This window comes from Aethalodelphis obliquidens, unplaced genomic scaffold (genome assembly GCF_003676395.1).
Source record: "Aethalodelphis obliquidens isolate GAN/ISIS:26980383/991018 unplaced genomic scaffold, ASM367639v1 scaffold8, whole genome shotgun sequence".
Classification (NCBI taxonomy): Eukaryota; Metazoa; Chordata; class Mammalia; order Artiodactyla; family Delphinidae; genus Aethalodelphis; species Aethalodelphis obliquidens.
Window position 1 is genome coordinate 53,975,025 of NW_020837952.1, and position 24,852 is coordinate 53,999,876.

At 54.5% G+C, this 24,852-nt stretch overlaps 2 protein-coding genes across 5 annotated transcripts; one reads left to right on the forward strand and one right to left on the reverse strand.

Moving 5' to 3' along the window:
• Positions 1 to 9,601: 9,601 nt before the first annotated feature.
• TST (thiosulfate sulfurtransferase) lies at positions 9,602 to 18,177 on the reverse strand. Of its 3 annotated transcripts, none has more exons than XM_027107538.1 (3): positions 17,636 to 18,177; positions 15,858 to 16,473; positions 9,602 to 10,071 (listed from the first exon to the last, which is right to left on the reverse strand). In XM_027107538.1, exons 2-3 carry the CDS (start codon positions 16,450 to 16,452, stop codon positions 9,773 to 9,775), a joined length of 894 nt encoding a protein of 297 aa, XP_026963339.1. In that variant the 5' UTR covers positions 16,453 to 16,473; positions 17,636 to 18,177; the 3' UTR covers positions 9,602 to 9,772. The 3 variants fall into 3 exon arrangements, with proteins under 3 accessions (XP_026963339.1, XP_026963338.1, XP_026963337.1); XM_027107537.1 differs by lacking the exon at positions 17,636 to 18,177 and adding an exon at positions 16,912 to 17,242; XM_027107536.1 differs by lacking the exon at positions 17,636 to 18,177 and having other exon boundaries at positions 15,858 to 17,242.
• On the forward strand, positions 17,391 to 24,710 carry MPST (mercaptopyruvate sulfurtransferase). 2 transcript variants are annotated; one of them, XM_027107535.1, is made up of 3 exons: positions 17,391 to 17,514; positions 21,272 to 21,893; positions 24,123 to 24,710. In XM_027107535.1, exons 2-3 carry the CDS (start codon positions 21,299 to 21,301, stop codon positions 24,419 to 24,421), a joined length of 894 nt encoding a protein of 297 aa, XP_026963336.1. In that variant the 5' UTR covers positions 17,391 to 17,514; positions 21,272 to 21,298; the 3' UTR covers positions 24,422 to 24,710. The 2 variants fall into 2 exon arrangements, with proteins under 2 accessions (XP_026963336.1, XP_026963335.1); XM_027107534.1 differs by having other exon boundaries at positions 17,505 to 17,610.
• The last annotated feature ends 142 nt before the right edge of the window (positions 24,711 to 24,852 follow it).

Here is a 24,852-nt window from a genome sequence, read left to right on the forward strand (position 1 = left end):
CACACTATTCCGCAGGCCTGGGACGCGCTTTTCTCCCCTCCTTGGGCCACACCACTCCCTGCTTTTGGCTCACTCAGGACCTACATGGACCTTCCACTCACAGAGACCAGGCCCCTGCTGTGTTCTCCCATATCCTGCCTTTCTGGTGCACAAAGGGTTGCTGCTTTGCCCCTGAGCCTTGAGAGTGAAGCCAGCAGGACCCTGTAGGGCCCTCCTGGGCACAAAAGCCTTTCTGGGTTCCCCATTTCTTATTTGCAAGTTAAAGGCTTCAGCCACCCTAGACCTTCCCTGAGTTCCTAAGGGCAGATTCAAACAGCTGCTACTCAGGGAGAGGAAGGAATGCGGAAACAAAGGAGGAACCATCCAGAAACAATAGTGCAGGGAATTCCCTGGAGGTCCAGTGGTTAGGATTCTGCACCCTTGCACGGGTTCAATCCCTGGTCCGGGAAATAAGATCTCACAAGCCACGTGGTGCAGCGAAAAAAAAGAAAAGAGCAATAGTGCAGTGATTAAAGCAGGGTCCTAGTTCCTCCTCGAGCGATGTACATAACAATATCTTCCAGTTCTTCTCAGGAACTAAGGTGCCAACGCAGGTGGAGGACGGTAAGTTCAGGCCAAGCACAAGACTCCTGGAGCACCGCCCTGCTACCTCACCACCAGCCAATCAGAAGGAAGCCACACACCCTGCAGCCCTCGCCCTAAATTTTGCCTATAAAAACTTCTCCCTGAAAACCATCAATGAATTTGGGGGTTTTGAACAAGAGCCACCCATTCTCCTTGCCTGGCCCTGCAATAAAACTTGCTCTGCTCCAAACTCCGATGTTGCGGTTCGTATGGCCTCCCTGTGCCTCGGGCACGTGAACTTGTGTTCGGTTACAAGAGGGGACACTGCAGTGGGGTCATAACCCCCAGGCCTGGCAGATGGGAGAAGCTCAGCAATACTCGTGCCCTCTCTTTTCCTTCTGTCTTCGAACGGAAGCCCTGAGGAAGTTAGGGCCACGTGGTGGGTCTGGAGGCCAAAGCAAGACTGAGGGAGAGGGGGAGGGGGCTGGTCTCTGCTGCCCCCAGGGGGTCCCTCCGGAAGTCCTGCATGTGCATTCAGCATGTCCCTGGTCCCCCGTCCTACCTGCTTTGTGGTCCAGCTCCATCAGCTCTTGCTCTGCGACAGGTAATTCCAAGCTTAGCTCTGCAGACAAAGAAATACACACGGTCATCTCAGATGACAGAGAGGGCTGAACAGGACGGCCTGTGACCGTCTGCCCAGCCCCTGACCAGAGGTCCCTCCGTGCTGCTTCCAGTGCTCTCAGGTACCCAGGAGCCCCCGCCCCATCCACCCACCACCCCTGGCACTGGGCCTGCTTCCTCGACCCTTGCAGGCTGTGCTGTCTGTGGAAAGCCCTGGTCACACCCATCACCTGTGCCTCAAAGGCCCTTCTCAAACAGACTGGGGGCCTGGGACTCCCCTTCTTCCTTTGCAATCCTTTTCTTCTATAATATTTTCTTCCCCATCTGTACCACCCAACACTCCCCTAGGAGCCCCCAGCAGACCCCTTGCTGGGAGGGGCATTGCCCCAAGCCCACCATCCTGGTGACTGTTTGCCTCTCTGCAAATAGGATTTTGCCCGTTCTTTTACCAGCTGGTCATTCAAGGAAAGGAACCAGCTTGGCCAAGGTGGAGGAGAGCCAAGAGCAGGAACGGACTCTGGGATGATCTCAGCCTTTCCTCCAAAGAACAGGCCTTTGGGTCAAACTAGAGTGCCAGCTCTGGCATCTTCAGAAGCCCCTGCAGCTTTCAAGTTTGGGTTCCTTTTTCCTAGGTCATCTTTTTCTTATTCATATTCTCTTATTTTATTGCATGTGTTTTTTTAAAGGCTTCTGTGAATTTTGTAATTCAACTAGGATAAGACAGTTTATTGTATAATTGGATAAGCAGCAAGTCAGAGCTGGAAGGGATCTTTGAGATTAGCTAATCCAGTCCCTTCGTTTTATTTATTTATTTTTATAAATTTATTTATCTATTTTATTTTTGGCTGTGTTGGGTCTTTGTTGCTGTGCAAGGGCTTTCTCTAGTTGCGGCAAGCGGGGGCTACTCTTTGTTGCAGTGTGTGGGCTTCTCATTGCAGTGGCTTCTCTTGTTGCAGAGCAAGGGCTCTAGGCACACGGGCTTCAGTAGTTGTGGTGGGGGGTCTCAGTAGTTGTGATGCATGGGCTTAGTTGCTCCACAGCATGTGTGATCTTCCTGGACAAGGGCTCGAACCCATGTCCCCTGCATTGGCAGGCGGATTCTTAACCACTGCACCACCAGGGAAGCCCCAGTCCCTTCATTTTACAGGTAAAGAAACTGAGGTCCCAGGGAGAAGGAGTGACTTGTCTGAGGTCACCCAGCAAGTTGGTCTGCCGGTAAACTCAGAGCAGGTTAAGAATCAGATGAATTTTGAAAAATCACCAGGCAAAACACCCTATTAATTCTGACTTGTTTGGTGATTGTGCAGCTTCTGATATGACTTTTCATGATCCTTATCCTGCTGGTATTCATACACTATGTTCCCCGCCTAACACTTGAGTGTGGGCGGCTGGACCTAGTGACTTGCTTCTGATCAAAAGAATATGACAGAAGTGAGAGGATGTCACATCCAGGATTAGGTTAGTGACTTCTGTCTTGTTCACACTCTTCCTCTGGTCTCCTTGCCTTGCTCGCTCTGATGGAAGCAGTACCATGTTCTGAGGTACCCTACAAAGAGACTCATGTGGAAAGAACTGAGGGTGGCCTTTGGCCAAAGCTAGTAAGGAACAGAGACCCTTATTCCAATAGTCCTCAAAGAACTGAATGAGGGACTTCCCTGGTGGTGCAGTGGTTAAGAATCTGCCTGCCAATGCAGGGGACACAGGTTCGAGCCCTGTCCGGGAAGATCCCACATCCCATGGAGCAACTAAGCCCCTGTGCCACAATGACTGAGTCTGAACTCTACAGCCCGCGAGCCACAGCTACTGAAGCCCACGCACCTAGAGCCTGTGCTCTGCAACAAGAGAAGCCACCACAATGAGAAGCCCACACACTGTAACAAAGAGTAGCCCCTGCTCACTGCAACTAGAGAAAGCGTGCACACAGCAACGAAGATCCAATGCAGCCAATAAATAAATAAATAAAAATTAAAAAAAAAAGAATGAATGAATCCTACCACCTGAATGGTTCCTCCCCAGTTGAACCTTGATATGAGAATACAGCCCACCTGACACATTAATTGTAGCCTATGGTAGACCCTGAGCCAGAAGACCTAGTCAAGCCACACCCAGGATCCTGATCCATAGAAACTGTGAGATAATAAATTTGTATTTTTTTAAGCATTTAAGCCACCATTTTAAGCCGCTAAGCTTTGTGGTGATTTTTTAAATGCAGCAATAGATAATATGTATTTTGGTGCCAAGAGTGGGATGCTGCTGTAACAAACACCTAAAAATGTGGGAGTGGCTTTGGAACCAAGCAGTCAGTGGAGCCTGGAAGGAATTTGAGCAACATGATAGAAAAAGCCCAAATTGCCTTAAACAGACTATTAGTAGAAGTCTGGTCTTAGAGGATGCTGCCAGTGCAGGCACAAAAGGAAGTGAGGAAGATGTTCTTAGATCCTGGAGGAGGACTGGTCCCTGCTACGTAGTGGCAGAAACATGGTGACTCTGTCATCAGCAGTTATGTGGAAAGCAGAATAAGTGACTAATGAACTGGGTGATCCAGTGAAGATTTCCAAGCAAAGTATTGAAGGTGCCTCCTGGCTTCTTCTTGATGCTTGTAGTGAAATGTAAGGAGAGAGAGAGAAATTTGAAGGAAGGACTGTTAAATAAAAATGAGGCAGGACTTAGTCATTCTGGAAATTCTCATCCTCTCCAGATGTCAAAAGATGCTAAAATTAAGAAATAGCTTCAGAGGACTGTTGGTAAAATGTAGCCAAGGCTGTGACTGTTTGTTATATCCTTAGAAAGATGAAAGATCAGAGTATTATTCAGTCCCACAAAAGGCCCTTTAAAGAGATAAGGACGTGCCTCACAAATCCTCTTAATGGAATAGGGCCTCTCACAAGTTTAAGGATGCTCTCCGTCAACAGAAGCCCCAGTGGAAAAGAATGTGACTTTTGGCTAATGGAGAGAATCCCTGTAAGTTTCACAGCTTTTGAGAAAAGTATATTGGTGAAAATACTGACAACATGGAGTGAAAGGGACAGAGAGAGTACAAAAGGAAAAGAGATCAGTGAACTCCCAAATTCTACTGGCAGAAAACAGTCTGAGAAAACTACTCAGCTGCAAACATGTGCTCCCTTAAAAAAAAAAAAGAAAGAAAGAAAAAAAAAGATATTGTATCAAGTAAAAGCAAGAGTCCATACATATGGCAGAGCAGAGAGCCGTGGACAATTATCTCCAAACCTTGAAACCAAATCAAGGGAAGTCCAACATTTGCCTGACTGGATTTCAGAATTGCTATGGACCAGTGGATACCTCACGTCTGAATTTTCCTCATTTCTGAACAGGAATATCTATAGTTCTTATCCTATATCTGCCACACCATTGTACGTTGGGTGCGTTCAGGCAGATAGCTTAGTTTCACAGATCTACTGATAGAGAAGAATGACACACAAGGAGCCTCATCCACACCCGGACCCGATTTCTAGGGCCAGATTCTAAAATTGAAGCTGATGCTGTAATCGGATGAGACTTTTGGAGCTCTTGGGAGGGGATGAATGTATTTTGCATGTGGAAGGGATATTTATCATCGGAGGCTAGAGGGTGGACTGAGGTGGGCAGTAACATGGCTCCCAGTGACCCTTAATTCCTCAGTATTTACACACTTGTGTAATTCCATCACTTTGAGTATGGGCTGAACCTACTGACTTGCTTCTAACCAGTAGAATATGGTGAAAATGATGGGATGCCACTTCCAAGATGAGGTTATAAGATTGTGACTTCTGTCTTGTTCACACTCTCTCTGGCTCTTCTCGGCTCTTCTTGCACTGATGGAAGCAGTTTCTTTGTTGTGAGCCGCCTTCTGGAGAGGCCCACGTGGCAAGGAATTGAGGGCCTCTTGCCACCAACTCGAGAGGAACTGAGACCCTCAGTTCAACAATCTGAGGAATTAATCCTGGCCATGGAAAGGGCCCTTCTCTAGTTGAGCTTTGAGATGAGACCGAAGCCCTGGCCAATATTTTGATCACAGGCTGTGAGAGACCCTGAGACAGATGGCCCGTTGAAGCTAGATCTGTATTCCTGACCCACAGAAACTATGAGATTATGAATGCTTTCTTAAGTCACTAAGTTTGGGGTGATTTGTTATACAGCAGGAGATGACAAATACAGCTCATGTATTAAGTATTCTCACATCTAGTAGACTAGTCTCTCTTCACAAGGACTCAGTGAGGTGTTTGGAGAAAGTATTAACTCACCCTCTTTCACAGTTGGAGAAAATGAGGCTCAGAAGAGAAATAGGACCTCACCCAGGTGGTGCTGACACCAAGCCCCACCTCTATCTCCTTCAAGTTCTCTTTCTGCTCCTGTCCCCATTCCCCATCCCCAGCCACCCACCTGGTGTGTCCACAGGAGCTGCCCATCTGCCCCAATAGCACCCTCAGTCCAGAGTGGCCTGGACGGGCTTGAACGGAAGTGTAGACTCACGTCAGTTTCTGATTTGGAGAGAAAATCCCAAGAGACGTCGGGTCAAGGAGGGAGGGAAAGTAGATCCTGTTACGGTCTGAGCATTCCACTCACAAGCAACTCTGAATAGAGAGAAGGAAGATGAAGCCCCATGTCCTGGCAGACCCCTGGCCCACCTCAAGGTCCCTGCCTCACCTCTCCACTCTCTCTCATAATGTCAGAAAACCGTGAACCACCCTGGTGTGTGCGGAAACCCAGGAGTGCAGATCTGCGCAGCACAACTGCTGCTGGAGACCAGTGGATGGTTGCTGGAGGGCAGCCCCCCACGTGCACTGGAGTTGCCATGGCAATCACTGTACACAGGGCTCTGTTACCTCAGCGGAATGATAGGCCCACCCTGGGGAACAGAGGCCAGGGAGAGCCAGTACTAAGAGGGCAACAGGGGGCTTCAGGTGTTGTTTACTCTCTCATCCCCTAAAAATGTCAGGTGGTGAAATGTCCTCATCCCACGGAACCACAGGCCGGGTTCCGTGCCAGGCAGAGAGGGCTCAGACGCCATCAGGTGTGAAGGATGTTCTTGGGATTACAAAGCATTAAGTAGAGGGAGTGATTAGTCATTTCTGTGAAATGCCCAGCACATTCCCTGGCACAGAGTGAGGTGTCACCTGTAATTCTCAGCCAACCCCATAAGTGATTCATCAGCAAGTCCTGCAAAATACACCAAACTCAGACCCCTTTACCCACCTCCACATCCCCCCTGGCCCCTGGTAGAAGCCAGCACCACCCCTTGCCTGGGTTAACAGATTTGCCTCCTCCCTGGTCTCCTTCTTTTGCTCCTGTGCCCTGCATTGATTATCTACTGCTCCGTAACAGCATTACCACAGGCTCAGCAGCCTAACATACTTTATCACAGTTTCTGTGAGTCAGGGTCTGGGCATGGCTTAACTGGATTCTCTGCTTTGGAGCCTCAGAAGGCTGCAGTCAAGGTGTTGGCTGGGGCTGTGCTCTCCTCTGAGGCTCGACTGGGGAAGGATCTGCTTCCAAGACCATGAGGTTGTTGGCAGGACACAGTTACTCATGGTTTGTTGGACTGAGGGGCTCAGCCAGAGGCCATCCTCGGTTCCTTGCTATGTGGGCCTCCAACACGTCACTCACTTCATCCAAGCCAGCAAAGGAAAATGCCCAGCACAAGACGGGCATTATAATCTCACGTACTGTAATCACAGAAGTGTCAACTATTATAGACTAAACGTTTGTGTCCCCCCTAAATTCATGTTCTGCAGCCCTAACTCCCAATGTGATGGTATTTGGAGGTAGGGTCTTTGGGAAGTAATTAGGTTTGGATGAGGTCATGAGGGGTCCCCACGACGGAATTGCTGTCCTTAGAAGAAGTGAAAGAGGGACCAGAGCACTGCTCTCCCGCTCTTCCCCTCTCTCTCTCCAACATGTGAGGACACAATCAATGAGAAGCCAGGAAGAGAGTTTTCACCAGGAACCAAATCCACTGGCACCTTGATTTTGGACTTCTAGCCTCCAGAACTGTGAGAAATAAACCTCTGTGGTTTAAGCCAGCCAGTCCTGTTATAGCAGCTCAAGATGAGACAGCATCCCACACCATTGCTATATTTTGTTGGTTAAAAGCAAGTTGCGGTTTCCACCCACACTCAAGGGAGGGGATGGCACAGGGGGTGGACGTCAGGAGGCAGAGATTATGCGGACAACCCTAGAGTCTATCCACCAAGTCTCTTTCCTACCTCAGCAGCCAAGTGATCTTGTTAGAACTTATTTGGATCATGTCACCCCTCTAATCAAAACCTTCCAGTAGCTTCCCATCTCAACCAGAGTAAAACCTGTCGTCCTTCCATTGATTTGCAAGGCCCTACCATAGATGTCCACCCCCTTCTCTGACCTCATCTCCTCCCCCTTTCCTGATCACTCCCTTGGCCCCAGCCATGCTGGTCTCCTCTGTTTCTTGAACACACCAAGCCCAGTCCTGCCTCAGGGTCTTTGCACTGGCCATTCGCTTTGCTTCAACTTTCTTTCCCTAGATATCTATGTGGCTTACTTTTCCAACCTCCTTTGGGACTCTGCTCACCTTTCCAGACCACCCTTTAAAAACAAAAAATCGTAACCCACCCCACACTCCCCATTCCCTTTATTACTCTTTTTTCCCACAGCACTTGTGTCACCATCTTATATCATATATATATATATATGTACATTTGTTCTTTCCCCCAGGTAGGATGTGAAGCACACATGAGGAGGGAGATTGTGTTCACTGCCATGTCACCAGCACCTGGACCAGTGCCCATCTCACAGTAGGTGCTCAGTAAACATGTTGATGGAATGAGCTCTGGGACTGGAGAAGGAGGAAGGGGTGGGGGGAGAGTCTTCATCCCCTGAGATTGGCTCTTTGGCCCCTAAGGGCTCCAATAACGGACCTAAAGCTGGTAGGAGAAGGATGGCATGGAGGCAAGAGGGTTCCAGACTGCCCTAGCCCTCTTCCACTGCAGACCCCATGGGCCCTCAGCCCCCTGCCACTAACCCAACACCCGCAGCAGTAACAGAGCACCTGATTGCCCCAACGCTGGGTTAGGGGCTGGGATCCATCACTGACAACCTCGGTCCCTGGCCCTACTCCTCTTGTCCAAACTTAACCCAGGAAGACTGGCCAGCTGGGATCAGAGAATCCCCATTAAGTGGGGCCTGGAATCATCTTGAAGCCCCAAAGGAGGGTTTAGACAGCCTGTTTCCGGGAAACTCCAAATGCAGTCACATAGGTCCCAGTCTACCAGGTTACTTGCTTCCCTGTAGCTTCCTGATTCCCGCTGCCAGAGCTCAAAGACCTTCTCCCAGGGGCTGATGCTGCTTCTCCAGCCCCTCCCCCCATCGCTCCCCAAAGGGTCTTATTCTGATCCAGGAAGGGCACCCAAGGTGGAGACCACCTTCCTTTGGCCTACTTCTTTTTCTTTTTTTAAAAATTTTATTGGCATAAGTTGATTTACAATGTTGTGTCTTTTTTTAAAATTGAATTTTTATTTTATTTTGGGGTATAGTTGATTTACAATGTGTTAGTTTCAGGTGTACAGCAAAGTGATTCCGTTATACATATACATATATCCACTTTTTCAGATTCTTTTCCCACATAGGTTATTACAGAATGTTGAGTAGAGTTCCCTGGGCTATACAGTAGGTCCTTGTTGATTATCTATTTTATACATAGTAGTGTGTATATGTTAATCTCAAACTCCTAAATTATCCCCCCACCACCTTCCCCCTCTGGTAACCATACATTTGTTTTCGAAGACTGTGAGTCTGTATCTATTTTGTAAATAAGTTCATTTGTATCGTATTTTAGATTCCATATATAAGTGATATATGATATTTGTCTTTGTCTGACTTACTTCACTTAGTATGATAAACTCCAGGTCATCCATGTTGCTGCAAATGGCATTATTTCATGCTTTTTCATGGCTGAGTAATATTCCATTGTGTACATGTACCACAGCTTCTTTATCCGTTCCTCTGCTGATGGACATTTAGGCTGCTTCCGTGTCTTGGCTATTGTAAATAGTGCTGCAGTGAACACCGAGTTGCTTCTGAGCATCGCCTCTTCTGAAAGGCCCCAGGGCCTGTGGGACACCTCTTTGAACACTCATTTCAGGTGAAGACCAGCTGTCTCCCCTCCCACCCCCTCCTCCTAGAGGGCTGGACCCACAGCAGGAAGGGATGGTGCACTGGCTAACCTAGGTTTCACTCTGTCTGGCTTCCTGGTACCCCTTCCAGGAAAGGTCCCAGCGTGCTCCATCTGACAGGCGGCTTCCTTTGCCAAAACTAAGTAATAAAGCAGTGTCCCCAGCGTGTGGGTGGGTGTGGAGGTTCCCTTCCTCGGTGGATTCTAAGGAATCTGAAGGAGAAGGAAACATGGGGTAAGGACGGAACCAAGGGAGAAACGGGCTCACACAGCTACTCGGAAAAGGCCAGTTTTATTCCAGTGTTGTTGGGAAAAGGAGCGCTCTACCCATTAACTCTAAAAACTTGTTCATCTCCTTAGCCGATGAGGCATGGACCAGCTGTGGGCCACGCTGGGGTCACTCCACTGGCAGGAGTTGTAGGCGAGGGTAGGAGAGGCCACTGCTCACGCCTTCCCGCCTTTCCCCTGGGACACCCGGGTCTCCGGGGGGGCCCGGTGGAACCACTCGAACCAGGAGCCGTCATAGATGGCCACATCGGGCTTGCCACAGAGGTAGGCGGCCAGGGCGATGTGGCAGGCAGTGACACCCTTTCGGCATGTGGCGATGATGGGCTTTGCGAGGTCCACCTTCTTGGCCTCGAACATGGCACGGAGCTCCTCCGGGCTCTTCTCGAAGCCATCCTCCATCAGGAAGTCCATGAAGGGCATGTTGACTGAGCCTCGGATGTGGCCCGAGTCCAGTCCTGGGCAGGGGTAGAGGACAAAGGAAAGGACAGGGTTAGGAGCGACACAGTGGATGGGGGTAAGTGGGGCCTGGAGGTCACAATCAACCGTGGCTATAAGGAGAGGGAGCTTTGCAAATAAAAATAACATCTTTGCCCTTCTCAGAGCTCAATTTATTCCAGCGCTACCTACATCCAGTGCTCATGACACCACCCCCCCACACCAAAATCTGCCTTGAAGCAGGAATGTCCTACCTGCTTGAGAGGACAGGGAGGAGTCCTGGCTCTACCATCTACTAACCTTTACCTTGGGCAAATTGCTTCACTTCTCTGAACCTCAGTTTTCTCATCTGTAAAATGGGCTCAGTGGTACGTACCTATCTCATAGGGTTGTGGAGAACAGCAAATGGGATGATGACTGCAAATGCTATGGGCTATTGCTGAGAACACAGTGGTGAAGGGGAGACACAGCCCAGGCTCTCAGGGAGGTTAGTCTAGCAAGGAAGATAGAGGTTAAACACATAACCACATAATTCACTAAATATAATGTCACGCCATTTTACAGATGAGTACACCGAGGCTTGGCAAAGTGAAAAGGCTAGCCTGAGGCCACAGAGAGAGGTAAAGGCAAATCCAAGATTACACCGAGGCCCGTGGTTTTCCTGTCAAGCACACAGTGTGGAAAGAGCCTGTGACTTGGTTTTAGACGTAAGTTCAAATCCCAGCTCTGCCACTTACTGGCAAGGTGACCTCAAGCAAGTCACATAACCTCTCTGAGCATCAGTGTCCCCGTGGGTAAAGTGGGAATGAGTGTTTGCGTGTGTAAGGGCTGTTGTATAGGGTAAAGCACAGACTTACTACAGCTGGCCGAGCCACCCTCAGATGCTGCTGCTTCTCTACCACTTCCCCACCTACGACGGGGGACAGGTGAGAATGGGGGCAGTGTGGTCCCTTCAGGACCTTCCTAGCAGCCCTGAGAGGCTTTGACGGAAGCAGAATGGGGGCTAGGCTAGCTCCAGGGTCCATTCCAGAACCTTTTCTGCACCCAGGAAGGCCTCCTGCCAAATCTGGCTTCAGAATAGCCAGCATGTGGGGCAAATGGGGCTGGGCCATGGCCAGAGCTGGTGCCACGTGCAGACCCAAGGCCTAGGTCACTCCTTGTCCCCAAGCGCCCTACACCCTGGCAGACTGGGCACTGGGAGGGGGGCCCGAGGAAGGTTGGGGTGTCTCTTTGGGCTCCCCTTCCTCCAAAATTCCCCACTTAACCCAGACTGTGGGGCAGGGCAGGACCAGACTGGGCAGCAGTGGGAGGGAAAGGACCTGACCGGGGGTAATCAGGGCACCAGCGTGCAGCCAGGCATGTCCTGCACGTCTGAGCCTCGGTTCCCCACCTTTGAAATGGGGAGATAAGTCCACCTTCCTCACAGGCTTGTTGGGAAGTCAGCTTCTGCAGATGAAAACCCCTAATGACGGTGGGCACCCAGGAGGCGAGCAATCAGGCCAGCAAAGTCCCATTCTCCTCACCCCGAGGCCAAAGACGATTCAAAATTTGCTGGCGCGAATCAAGCGCTCGTTTGATTGACTAGATGTCCTGACTTATAAATTTTTTTTTTAAAAGGATTTCCCTTTTTTTTTTTTTTAACTTTTTCCTTTTTTTTGCCTGCATTGGGTCTTTGTTGCTGCGCGCGGGCTTTCTCTAGTTGCGGCAAGCGGGGCTACTCTTTGTTGCGGTGCGCGGGCTTCTCATTGCAGTGGCTTCCCTTTGTTGCAGAGTATGGGCTCTAGGCGTGCGGGCTTCAGCAGTTGTGGCACGCAGGCTCAGTAGTTGTGGCTCACGGGCTCTAGAGCACAGGCTCAGTAGTTGTGGCGCACGGGCTTAGTTGCTCCGCAGCATGTGGGATCTTCCTGGACCAGGGCTCGAACCCATGTCCCCTGCATTGGCAGGCAGATTTTTAACCACTGTGCCACCAGGGAAGTCCCCTGACTTATAAAATTATAGTGATTTCTTCCTGTTGTGATTTCACTTTTTGTCAGGAAACTTTGATCTAAGATCAGATGTGTACTGACCCTACCAATGAAGGGCAACTGGTCTGTTGGCTTCAAAGGTGTTCTTTTCCAAGAAACCCAACTTTAAAATATTTCAAGGAGTTCCCTGGTGGCCTAGTGATTAGGATTCCATGCTTTCACTGCTGGGGCCCAGGTCAACCCTTGGTCGGGGAACTGAAATCCCACCACAAAAAGAAAAAGTTTCAGTACCCAGGCCATGGGCTGGATTTAAGTGCATTGAAGAGCACAAGTGTTTGCTGAGTCCTGAACGCTGTTTTGTTTCTTTCCACCCATCCCTGATGAAACAGTTTTATTGTTTTCTTCTAATTAATAAAAGGCACCACTCTGAGTAAAGAAGTTGGGGGCAGGGCGTTCTACAGACTCCAGCCCCCACACTGGGCCAGCATCGGGAGGTGGGAGCCTTCCCTTTCTGCCAGGGAAGGCTCAGGACCTGTCTGAGGAATTTAAATGAGCAGGAACTGGCCGCCTTCATGGGGGGAGGGCTGAGATGAACTTGGCCGGAGAACCTCAGAGAACAGCCAACAGCCAACGAGGGGAAAGGCGCTTGGCGCCCAGGGACAAGGGCTCCAGCTGCAGGCTTGTGGCTCTCCCTGGCCCAGCAGGCGTGCCACCACGCTCAAAACCTCGGGCACCAGACAATGGGCTAGCTCAAGAACTTTATCGTCCTCAATCCTCACTGAGCTGGGGAGAGAGATGAGCCTCCTGGCACGAATGGGGGGCCCAGGCCCAGAGAGGTGAGGTAACTTGCCCCATGACACACAGCACAGGTGTGATGTGCAGTCAGGTGTGCCCAACCCCAAAGCCTGAGCCTTCCTGGAAAGAGTGGCTGAAGCAGGGGAATGGCTGAGATGACCTCTCCTGATGCCTGCTCAGAGGTCTGGGACTTGATGTTCCAGCTTTGGGCAAGGAGATGCTAGTCTAGTTGGTGAACTAGCATCCCTCGGGTCACTGACAGGTATGGGTTTTCAAGGCCAGGAAAACCTGTGCAGCTCTTTCTTGCTTTCGTCCTAAAGACACTAAGGAACCCAGTGCAGGCAGCCCCAGTGGGCAGCCCCCAACCCTGGCGGCTGGGAAGCTGCTCCGCACTCTCCCTGACCCCCACCCCAGTCCCCATCCCTGGGAGGAGACACAGGCAGGAGCCATACAACCCCATGATGCAACATGAAGCAACACCTGGAAGCTATGACCTTTCCCCGCCACCCTCCAACCCCATCCCCGTGTTTGCTTACACAGCAGTGGCCTTGGGAAATAACACCACTTTGATCTTGCGACTGGGGTCAAGTCTTGGCCTCTGTGTCTGGACAGAGAAGTTTCTGCTCCCTTTCCCCACCTGCAAAGTGGGACCACTTTGAACCCCCGCCTGCCTCCCCTGTCGGGCTGCTGTAGGTACCCGGGGGAGAACGTATATAAAGTGTCCTGCAAATAATAGTACGCATTAGGGGGTCAATACCCTCCCTCTTCACCCTCATGGACCCCCCACCTGGGGTGGGCGGTGGGGAGGAAAAGAGAATAAGTTTATAAAGACACTGAGCTGGATCAACTCCCACCTCTGTTCCCTCCCTTTCCCCAAGGCTCCTACAAGGTAAGTGGTGTCCCTTTCATTAGGAGGAGGGTTCAGAGGTGGAGGGAACTGCCCGAGGCCACACCAGGATGTAAACTCAGGTCTGTCTGACTCTCACCTTTTGCCCCTTACAAACAGGACTGAAGGCACTGGGGGCACAAAACTGAGGCCAGAGGGGAAGTTACTCGCCTGAAAGCGGCAGGAAGTGGCTGTCGGGTTTCTAAGGCCCTGTTTCCAGCTCCTCTTGGGGGTCTTTCCTTCCAGGGACACCCACACTTCCCTGGATGTTACATCTGGACAGTTGAGCCCACGGGGTGCCTCTGTGATCCCACCACAAGCGGGGGACTGTGAACTCAGCAGAGCCTCACGGGCCCTAATATTCCCCAAATGTCTTGTACGGGAGGCTTTCCAGCAGCCCGGCCTTTGCACAGGTCCTCATCCTTCTCAAAATACCTTTCCAGCCACTGCTGCATTTAATACATACACAGCCAGGTGGGTAGGGCTGGCATTACTCTTTTCATTTTATAAGGGAACCCAAAGAGGCCAAGCAATTAACTGATTGAGGTCCCAGCACAGAGGAGGAGCAGGGCTTAAACTGGGGTCCATGCTCCCTGGTCTCCAGATGGGAACTGGAGGAGGGGGGAAGCGGGCCACGGAGACGGGGAGGGACTTTAGAATTCGGGGCTTTCAGGAGGTCTTACCTGCAGCCGCAGGCTTTTCCCCTCTCTGAGCCTCAGTTTCCTCATCTCTAAAATGGGAGTAAGGAGATGGGATCTGGCATCTCTAAACTCTCCCTTTACTTATTCTGTCTGCTTCAGAGCAAGATGGGGAGCAGCCAGAGAAACAATTCCACCTCTCCTCCCTCCAGCGGCAGCTTAAGTCCCAAGGAGTGAAGGTGCCTTGAACCAAGGCCAGGAGGAGGCCGTAGGAGCTCCGTGCCAGGAGTCTCTGGAAGGTGCTAAACAAACTTGAATCTTCAACTCCAGAACTTCAGAGAGCAAGCTGGGCAGGAAGAACGCGGGGCTCGGAGAAAGCCAGGATGAGGAGGGCAGAGCCCTGCGCTTTCCACTAACTACCCAAGTGGGCTTGACCTCCTCCTTCCTCTGTGCACGGCAGCCTCTCTTCTGACAGATGAGGTGACCTTTCAGGCCCTCCAGCTCTAAGAGTGTTGGAAGCAGCTTTCACAGCGCTCTCTCCTCAGAGGCGCAGAAAGGAAGGAATTTTTCAACAAGTTAGTCCAAACGTGGCACAGCAGTTGGATTCCACAGAGGCGCCCTGACTGAGGACAGAGCCGCAGCCCCCTCCAGCCATCCTGAGGGCTCAGCCAGCCTGGGCCCCGAGAGGCCCTGAGAGCAGTGAGGTCCTGGCCACCAGAGGTGTCCAGGCAGGGGCTGGAGGGTGCCCAGAAGGGGTGATGGCAAGACTTCTGTGGTTCTCTCTGTTAGGAGTTTCTAGCTAGAACTCAGCATTTCCTCTCCTGAGACTCCCCCCACCTCCAGCAGTGTAGAACCCTCCTCCCACACACACACCCTTTGTCCAAAGGAGAGAACTCATGAGCCATCTCCCTAAAGATGCCTAGCAGAAGGGCTCCCTACTGGCCCTGGGAGGTGGGGAGTGGACAGAATGATGGTACATTCTGGTTTAGAGCACTGGTTTGAAACTAGGCAGCACTGGGTTCAAATCCTAACACTGCCACTTAACTGAGCAAGTAACTTAAGGAAGGTCAGGGGGTCCAGGAGAGCTGGAGGGAGGGATGGGGTGCTGGGGAAGAGCATTGTTCATGTCTCTAAGAATTTCTGAAGAACTAGAGAGGTCCTGAGGAAGCTTCTGTTCAGCGACGCATGTGTGGCTCACGGACACTTTTGGGCATGTGGTGGAGCTAGCGCCTGGGCATGGATGTGGGTGGATGTGTCATCAGTCACCTCTGCTGATGCCACTCCACACAGATGCTAGGTCGCGCCTTAGCATGTGGCTATGGGAACACATGTGTACGTCCTCATGCATCAGAGCTTGAAAAGCCTTTAGGTTGGGCTCTACCCTCTCATTTTACAGATGGAAAGACTGAGGCCCGCATGGGGGTACTGAGGGCAAAACCTGGAGAGGGTCTCAGACATCCTACTTCCCATCTCTCCATTGGGCATTGCTCCCCAGGGACCATCCCCACCACGGGGACACCTACCTACTGCATCTGGCTCCGGCTGCGTGCCCAGGTACCGCCCTTGGGCCCGTGAATCCACCAGCTGGAACCTCTTCGATTCGAGGTTCTCCAGCACCTGCTCGTAGGTCTTGAGCAGGGAGCGGTCCAGTGTGGCTTTGAAGACAGCTGGCTCTGGGCGTGAGGGCTCCGATGTCACCGGGTGGCCCTCCTTCAGCCAGTTCCGGAAGCCACCATTGAGCACGGATACGGTGCGGTGGCCAAACACGCGGAACATCCACCAGACCCGCGGCGCATAGAAGCTGCCCAAGTGGTCACCATCGTACACCACCACGTGCGTGTCGTTGCTGATGCCCAGGCTGCCCACGTAGTCGGCGAAGCCCGCCTTGCTGGGCAGCATCATCTCGTAGGGCGACGCTCTGTCCCGGCACTCCTCTATGTCAAAGAAGGAGGCGCCGGGCACATGGCGCTCTAGGTATTCCTTGCGGGCCTCGCGGGTGCCCGGCGAGTACCAGGAGGCGTCCAGCACTCGAAGGCCAGGGCCCAGCCTGCCAGCCCGGACGGACTCCGCCAGCCACTTGGTGGAGACCAGCGCCCGGTACAGCACCTGCTGAACCATGGTTTCAGCTCCCCGTATCACCTGGCGCGGGTGGGAACCAGGAAAGAGACCGGCAATGAGGACTGTGGGTTCAGTGGGGTGGGGCCTGGGAGGAGGAGCTTTTTGCCCACTGCACTCCCCCACGGGTGTCGTGTTTACAGCAATCAGGCAGTGGGGTTAGGTTTGCAGATTCCCTAAGGAAAGCCTGCTTCCGCCGCTCTCTGCTACCCCCTCCCGCGCAGAAGGGGCTGGGGCAAGCGGGCTCCAGATGGACGAGTTGGCGGGGAGGGTGTCTAGCCCCAGAAGCTACAATACTCGCCCTCAGGATCCTGCCAGAGAGTGCGGCGAAAAGATGTCCAAGATGGGGGAAGAAGGCATCTTGGGCTTCGAGCCCCCTTTCCTGGTAGGGTAGGGGAGTGGGCGCATGGGGAAGGGTTCGCACACGCCCTCGCCCTCGCCCCCGCCTCTCGTCTAGCAAACCTTCCTGCGGCCTCTCAGCAACCTGGGCTCGCCCGCCTCCTGAATGCCTGAGTCCGGCCCGGTCCAGTGCCCTCTGCCCCAGTTGGGTCCAGGGTTCCCGGGGCACCCCACCACCCCACCCCGATCTCGCCACCGGGACCCTCCCCGGGTGGCAGGTGGTCTGGTCGGCGGCCCAATCCCGAGCGGCCCGGGCGCCTGCCTCCGCCCCACGCCGCCGCACTCACTCGCCCTTGCCGCCGCCCCGGCGCTCACCCCTGCGGGCTGGAGAAGTTGGCAGGTTCAAACCCTGAGCCCGCAACTCCCCGGCAGGCCCACACCATCGCGCCGCCGCCTGGGGGTGGATCGCGCGCCGCCCTCCCTGCCCCGCGCCCCCGACGCCGCGCCGCGCCCGCCCCCGGCCACCCCCCGGGCTCGTGCCGCCTCTCGGACCCCCGAGGATGCGCCGGGGGCGCCGGGCGGCGCGGGGGCGGTGCGGAGCGGGGCTGGGCGGCGCGGGCACCCCCCCCCCCCACGGCCTGGCCAGTGGAAGGCGCCGGCAGCTGAGGGTTCCGAGTGGCCTCGGGGTGGGCTGTGCCGGAGTCTCCTCCCTTTGGCCGGCCGCAGGTTGGTGGCGGGAGCGGGGGACAGCTGAGAGCGCGGGGAGGGGGTGCTCTGCGCTGGGCCATGGCCGAACCCGGAAGCCGGGAGCCCGAGACTGGGGTAACTGCTGCGGCGCTGCGCTTGCCTTTCTTTAGGGGGAGGTCGATCGTCCGGGTGCGCGGCTCAGGGCTCCCCCGCGGGGCCTGAGCGGAGCAGAGGGCCGCAGTCTCGGAGGGAAGGCACGCCCCTGGCTTCACTCTAAAGACGGCTGTCCGCGGCAGCTGGGGGCGGCCCGCAGGGTGGGGTCGGGGTGAGTGGCAGGGGGAGGGGGACGGGGGGGCGGGATCACCTGGTGCTAGCGGAGAGGGTAGGAGGGAGGAGGACTAATAAAGCCTGACGGAGAAGCCAGGGAGGCCAGCTGACCCAGAGGCTCCAGGAGGACAAACTGGCAAAGAACTTGCTAGAGTGAAACGGAGCTAACATTTGTCAAGGCCTGCTTGGCGAGGCACTTCACTGGGTACTCCCACGGGTGTCGCTTACTTCCCACAACAACCCTGCGGAGTAGGCCAGAAACTTATTTAAAGACCAGAGAGAGAGGCCCAGCGAGTTGCCTAGCGGCCCGCGGTGGCGGTGAGGCCAGGCTGCTTGTTAAACCCGATGGGAAACCCACCCGGCAGGGGCTACTTTTGTTTACCTTGCTCATCCCTGAAGCCACGTACTTTTAAAACACTGCCTTTGTCCTTAATTTAACCTATTTCATTGTGAATGTACATAATTTAATTTTTAACGGTGGCTGTGTTTAACAGCCAGTTGGCCTAATTCCTGCAAATCTAACAACTGGTTCTTGTGAGCTGGCGGGGACACCACTGCCCCTACTCAGCTCTTACATATGCTGTTATACATGCCTGGAATGCTCTTCTCATCCCCCTTTAAAAAATGCTTTTTATTCTGAAACAATTATATTCTCACCGAAAGTTGCAAACATTCATACTTTGATAAGCATTTACCCAGGGAGTCCTCTGAGCTCTGTGCTTTGCAGTGAAGGGAGAGAGGGTGCCAGGAAGGGCGAGACTGGGGAAGGCCTTGCAGAATGCCCAGTCTGACTGGAGCCCTCTTATTCCAGGGCCCACCCCAGATGGCAGCCTGGGACTCACCCTTCCCCTAGCACAGTTGTGTACACTCTGGAGACGGGCCTGGGGCTGTCCTGCTTGTCTTGGGGTCCTCGACTCCCGGAGCAGGGCCTGGGGACCTGGTCCACACCCTTCAGTGACACACACAGCCTGCTCTTCCGGAACCTCCTCTACCTCCCACGGTCCTTTCTGAGAACTGCCAATCCAGCATAGGGGGCAGTGTGTGTGTGTGTGTGTTTGTGTGTGTGTGTGTGTGTGTGTCTGTGTGTCTGTGTGTCTGTGTGTCTGTGTGGCAGGATGAGCCACCTATGAAGTAACTTTGAAGAAATAATGGGATTTTGTTTTGCGGTACGCGGACCTCTCACTGTTGTGGCCTCTCCCATTGCGGAGCACAGGCTCGGGACGCGCAGGCTCAGCGGCCATGGCTCACGGGCCGAGCCACTCCGCGGCATGTGGGATCTTCCCGGACCGGGGCACGAACCCGTGTCCCCTGCATCGGCAGGCGGACTCTCAACCACTGCGCCACCAGGGAAGCCCGAAGCTGTTTTTAATGATGATTAAAACCAGCCATATGCAGGGCATTATGGTGGCGCCTCAACGTTCATTATTTAACCCTCACTGTAAGAGGTGAAGGTTGGAAGCTCCACTATAAGAAATGGAAATGGCGCAAGGACCCTCACATGCCCGCTTTCACACTCCTAGTTAAGCAGGGGAGTGGATTTGCACTGATTTGGAGGGGCTCTGGCTCCAAAATCAGGGTTCTTTCCACTCTAAATGGATCCTCGGGGAAAACAGCAAGGAGCCCCAAGAATGGGGAGGGGGCAGGGGCCGCTGTGGTTCACAATGGGGTCTTCAAGTAGGGGCCCGCTGTATCCCCCAAAATTATCTAGCTGCGGCGGAATCCACAGGCACTGCACTGAGATCGCCCCTTAGCCAAAGCCTCTTCGGCAGCCTCACCCTGAAGGTCAAACTGTGGTTTCCAGTTTGACTGCGGCAAATCAGTTTGGACTTCCCCTCCTCCCACCTTCCCCCGCCTTCCCACCCCAGGCTGAGCTAGCGGCCCCCCTGTGCTCCCACTGAATTCCAGAAATTCTGCAATTATGTTGTCTCTTGAGCAGGCCTGTGGCTGCCTTAACTCCCAGGGCCGGACAAAGTCAAGAGTTTCTTAGTGTCCAGCATAGGGCCTGGCCACGTGGAAAACATGGTTCCCAAAAGCCAGGCTGCAGCGAGACTGCAGGAGGGCGCTGGGCACCAGGTAATCCGCCGTGGACTCCTTAGGCCCTGGTCGTCATTGACCTGGGGCTGGGGAAGAAGTCTAGCCTGAGAAGTTGCAACCTGGTTGCAAATCCTGAGGCTGCCCCTGACCAGATCTGTGACCGAGGGCAAGGCATATCTCTAGCCACCAGTGGTCTTATTCAGAAACAGGCAACCCCACAGTCACTACTGAAGGCTGTGGTGCTCATTAGTATATGGCCCGCAGGGGCACTCCGCAACACGCTCTGTTCTCTACCCACCCCCTTCCCCTTGGCGCCAGGGCTGCCCGGTACAAATGCAAGGTTGCGCCCTGCACAGGGGGTGCATGGCTGGGGGTTGAGTGGAGCTGACCTGCAGCTCACACTCCACTCATCCAGCCCCATGCCCTGGTGAGGCTGTGCCTCTGCCTGGCTGAAGGGGCACCTTTCTCTACCCTGCCCAAAGGCACCTACTGGACAGGGCGGACGGTGGGCGGGGTGGGGGGTGGGGGGAGGTGCTTGCCTAGGCGCTTTGCACGTTTGGGGCATCTCTGGAGCACCTCTGCCCTGGAAGGCCGTGAGTTGACTTGTCATGGTGCGCTGGTGAACTGCTGTACTCTGCGCTACTGGCCCGCAAGGGAGAGGAGGGGCGGGGAGGGAGTGAGGCCCTAAGTCACTATTTCCAGAGAGGAAACTCCAGGGGCAAAATCTGACCTTGCTGGACTGCCTGGTGTGAAGCCTGGCACCACCACTACTTCTTAGCTGTTGACCTTGGTCAAGTTAGTGCACTTCTGTGAACTCCAGTGTCCCCTCTGTGAAACAGTGAGGAGAAAAGCAACCTTCTTGAGGCTACTCATGCAGCAGATAATTGAGAGCCTACCCTGTGTCCTGCAGTGGTGTAAGGTGTGAGAATTAAAGAGCACATAGGGAGGACTCAGGCAATTCCAGCTGCTATTCCTCTGAGGCTGCTTATATAAATGATTGATGAATGAATGAATTCCACCAGGGACCTTGGTTGACTGCAAGCAAAGCTGAGCTACGTCTTAGGGAGGGACTTTGCCCCTACTTGCCTTAAAGTGCCAGTGGGGCCTTCCCCTGCTTGGGCCCTCTCCCTACCCACCCTGCAGCAAGCACCGGTGAGGGCCCCCGCCAAGGGGTCACGTTCATTCGGTCACTGCTCTGTGTATATATACAAGGCTTGGCAGGAAAACAGAGAGGAGGTCCCGGTGACCGACGTCTGCTTCCGGGTTCACCACCGCTGGTTTTCCGCATTCCCTGGACTCTGACCTCCCTGGGCTCCACCGCCCCTTCCGGCCCTGGCCACAGCCCCGCCCCAGTCCCAACGACACAGGCGTTTCCCACCCCCGGCCCGGCCGGCCTCTAACTCGATTCCCTCCTGACATCCTCCTTGTCGGCCAGACCTGCAGCCCCGGTGTCGCCGCCGCCATGGCCTCGCAGCAGCTCTTCCGCGCGCTCGTGTCGGCGCAGTGGGTGGCCGAAGCGCTCCGGGCCCCGCGGGCCGGGCAGCCCCTGCAGCTGCTCGACGCCTCCTGGTACCTGCCCAAGCTGGGCCGCGACGCGCACCGCGAGTTCGAGGAGCGACACATCCCGGGCTCCGCCTTCTTTGACATCGACCAGTGCAGCGACCGCACGTCGCCCTACGACCACATGCTGCCCAGGGCTGCGCACTTTGCCGAGTACGCGGGCCGCCTGGGCGTGAGCGCCTCTACCCACGTCGTGGTCTACGACGCCAGCGATCAGGGCCTCTACTCGGCGCCGCGTGTCTGGTGGATGTTCCGCGCCTTCGGCCACCGCACCGTGTCGCTTCTCGACGGCGGCCTCCGCAACTGGTTGCGCCAGGGCCTCCCGCTGAGTGCAGGCAAGAGCCGCCCAGAGCCCTCAGAGTTCCACGCGGTGCTGGACCCCGCCTACGTCAAGACGTACGAGGACATCAAGGAGAACCTCGAATCCCGGCGCTTCCAGGTGGTGGACGCCCGCGCCGCTGGCCGCTTCCGGGGCACCGAGCCCGAGCCCCGAGAAGGTAACCCCGATGTGCGAGGGGCCCGGGAGGTCCCTGGGGTTCGGGGTCAGGCGCACCCTGAGCACTGCCCTCGCCTCGCCCTTGCCTTTAAAGCCCACCGTGTGGGGTGGGGGCCGAGAATTGCTTTCTAGTCGCCTCACTGGCGTTATTCTAAAGTACGGGCAATAATACTTGTCCCACCTCCACCCCAAACTAGTTGGGAACCCAGGGGGCCCAGTATAAGTGTGAGAACCCAAACAGCCCCACCCCAGTCCTATGGATATAGGGGTCACTGCCAAATAGGAGGGGTGGGCAGGCCCAGTTGAGGAAGAGCCCCAAAGAGAGGGGGCTTGACCGGGTGTAGGACCATCTCTGAGGAGGATGAAGCCGGGGAAGTGGAGTCTGGGGTGGAGAGTGAAAGGCCCTCAGAGGGACCAGAGCCTTGCAGAGGGCAGGATAGAGGGGCGCTAAGTAGAGAGAGAGGTAGCTGCCCCAGGTTGGAGCGGAAACTGAATAGAGTGTGGCTGCCCGCCTGGGTTGGGGCAGGGCCTTCTGCCCATGGGCTGGGTTCCCCGGGCAAGGAGCAGAGGTGGGGAGGGGTCCCCACAACGCAGGTGGGTCAGTGGCCCCTTTGGTGTGAGCTTTTTAGACGGGTACTGTTATCATACCGAAGGGGAAATGGAACCTTAGAATGGCTGCCTTGCCCCAGATCTCAGGAAGCAGCCAGGCATTGAACTCCAGTACCTTTACCTGCAGTGAACAGCCAGTAATCCCCCAGCCGTTTGTCTCGTGTCTGCTTCGAGGCGGGTGCGAGGATGTTGCCGTTTCCTCTGGGAAGCTCTCCCTGAAGGGCATCCCCCATTCCCCTGCGTTGGGGTCGGATGGAGCTTCTGTTTTGTTTCTAGAGTAGCTTGGGTTCACCCTGTCCTAGCACCGTTTGGGGTGACCTGAGGGCCACCATGCTCCCAGCGCATCCTGAAGACTAACCCGGTAGCTGGACGGAGTCGATACCCCAGAGAGATCTGGTGAATTCACAAGGTCCCTGCTACACGGAACCCCGCAGAGCTGTTGACATAAGGTCAAACTGCAGGAAACGGCTGATAGCCAACCATTTTTTATTTTTTAACATCTTTATTGGAGCATAATTGCTTTACAATGGTGTGTTAGTTTCTGCTTTATAACAAAGTGAATCAGCTATACGTATACCTATATCCCCATATCTCTTCCCTCTTGCATCTCCCTCCCTCCCACCCTCCCTATCCCACCCCTCCAGGCGGTCACAAAGCACCGAGCTGATCTCCCCGTGCTATGCCAGCCAACCATTTTAGAACCTACATTGGTGGCAGTTCACGACGGTTCAGCCTAAGGGATGCCGCCTTGAACCTGTGGGGCACTTCAGCTCAGCCTCCTGGGTGGGGATGGGGCTGGGGGGGGTGGAGCAACATAGGGCAGCGAACCAGAGCCAGACCTGGCTTCAGAACCCTGCCCCAGTTCGCAGCGGCTGTGTGAAGTCTGGCAGGTCACCTAATCTCGGAACTGCAGCTTCTGCATGTCAAAGTCAGGGCAGAGCACAGAGCTTAAAGGATGAAGTGAGGGTCAAATGAGAGCAAGTGTGTAAGGCACTTAGTTCCGTGTTTGCACACACAGGATGCACTCAAGAAACGGGAAGTGATAAAATTAACATGTGCTTCCCTGGCTCTGGCTCTTTACAGGGGTGCTTAACGCTTACCTCAAGCAGGCTTGCTCATTCGTAAAACGGGAGCTAACAGTAAACAGCCAGCAGGCCTGTTGTCAGGGTGGCTGAGCTGACTTGTGTACAGGCTCCATCTGAATCAGTGGAGAATATCACCGTCCCCATCGTCCCCACTCCACAGCCTCAGACCTGGCCAAGCGCGCCTCTAATTTGCCACATCCGTCCGGCAGGGAGGTTCCCTTGCTTGGTGGGGTTCGAGGTATGGGGACAGCCCTCCTCTGACAGTAGCCACCCTGGGTTCGGAGCTGAGGCCTGGGTTCAAATTCCAGGCAGCAGTCTGCTAGATGCGTGACTTTGGACAGTTGCGAACGTCAGCATCTCCGCCTGTAGAACGGGGATTCCTGTAAACAGTGCCCCGGCTTCCTGGCTGTGAGGACTGCATGAGACGATGCTTACAGAGGGTTTAGGGCCGCGGCCGCATGGAAGGCTCTCAGTACTGCAGGGGCCATTCATACTGCCCTTGTATTTGTTCCCTGCATCTCGCTCTCCCGCTGCAGGCATCGAACCCGGCCACATCCCTGGCACTATCAACATCCCCTTCACGGAGTTCATGACCAAGGAGGGCTTGGAGAAGAGCCCCGAGGAGATCCGCCGTCTCTTCCAGGACAAGAAGGTGGACCTGTCCCAGCCCCTGGTGGCCACGTGCGGCTCCGGCGTCACAGCCTGTCATGTGGCACTGGGGGCCTACCTCTGCGGCAAGCCCGATGTGCCCCTCTATGACGGCTCCTGGGTGGAGTGGTACATGCGCGCCCAGCCCGAGGATGTCATCTCCGAGGGCCGGGGGAAGACCCACTGAGGCTTGGCGGGACACAGGAAGCTCGGGTGACACCCAGCCACCAGCAGTGCCCAGCCTGGTGGTTCTGACTCTGCTTTGACCAGTATAGGGTTTCTTCCTCCAACCCAGGTGGCGCATAGGGTGACATCCCAGAGGCCAGCAATTCCGCTGCCTCGTGGGCTCTCAGTGGAGGCAGCAGAGAAGGTGGTGGCGGGAACAGGGGGAGGGGAGCTGCCCACGTGGTGCTGAGCTGGAGCCCTACCTCCCCTCTATTGAGGAAATAAAACAGTCAAGTGCTAAATCCTTCTAACTGAGGCTGCCTCAGCTGTCCTCGGCTCTTTGGCCAGTGGTTCCAACATGCCCAGCAAGGGAGCTTCGTGGAGCCGGAGGGTCTTGAGGACACTGTCCCTGCCTTCTGAGCGGTGCTGGGGTCCCAGAGCCCTTCCAGTCCT

Coding starts and splice junctions, on each gene's coding strand:
- MPST (XM_027107534.1), top strand. CDS start 17,575: ATGGCCGAACCCGGAAGCCGGGAGCCCGAGACTGGG. Junction 17,611..21,271: donor GCCGGGAGCCCGAGACTGGG/GTAACTGCTGCG, acceptor CTTGTCGGCCAG/ACCTGCAGCCCCGGTGTCGC. Junction 21,894..24,122: donor CGAGCCCGAGCCCCGAGAAG/GTAACCCCGATG, acceptor CTCCCGCTGCAG/GCATCGAACCCGGCCACATC.
- TST (XM_027107538.1), bottom strand. CDS start 16,452: ATGGTTCAGCAGGTGCTGTACCGGGCGCTGGTCTCCACCAAGTGGCTG. Junction 10,072..15,857: donor GCCGGAGCCAGATGCAGTAG/GTAGGTGTCCCC, acceptor ACCCCTGCCCAG/GACTGGACTCGGGCCACATC.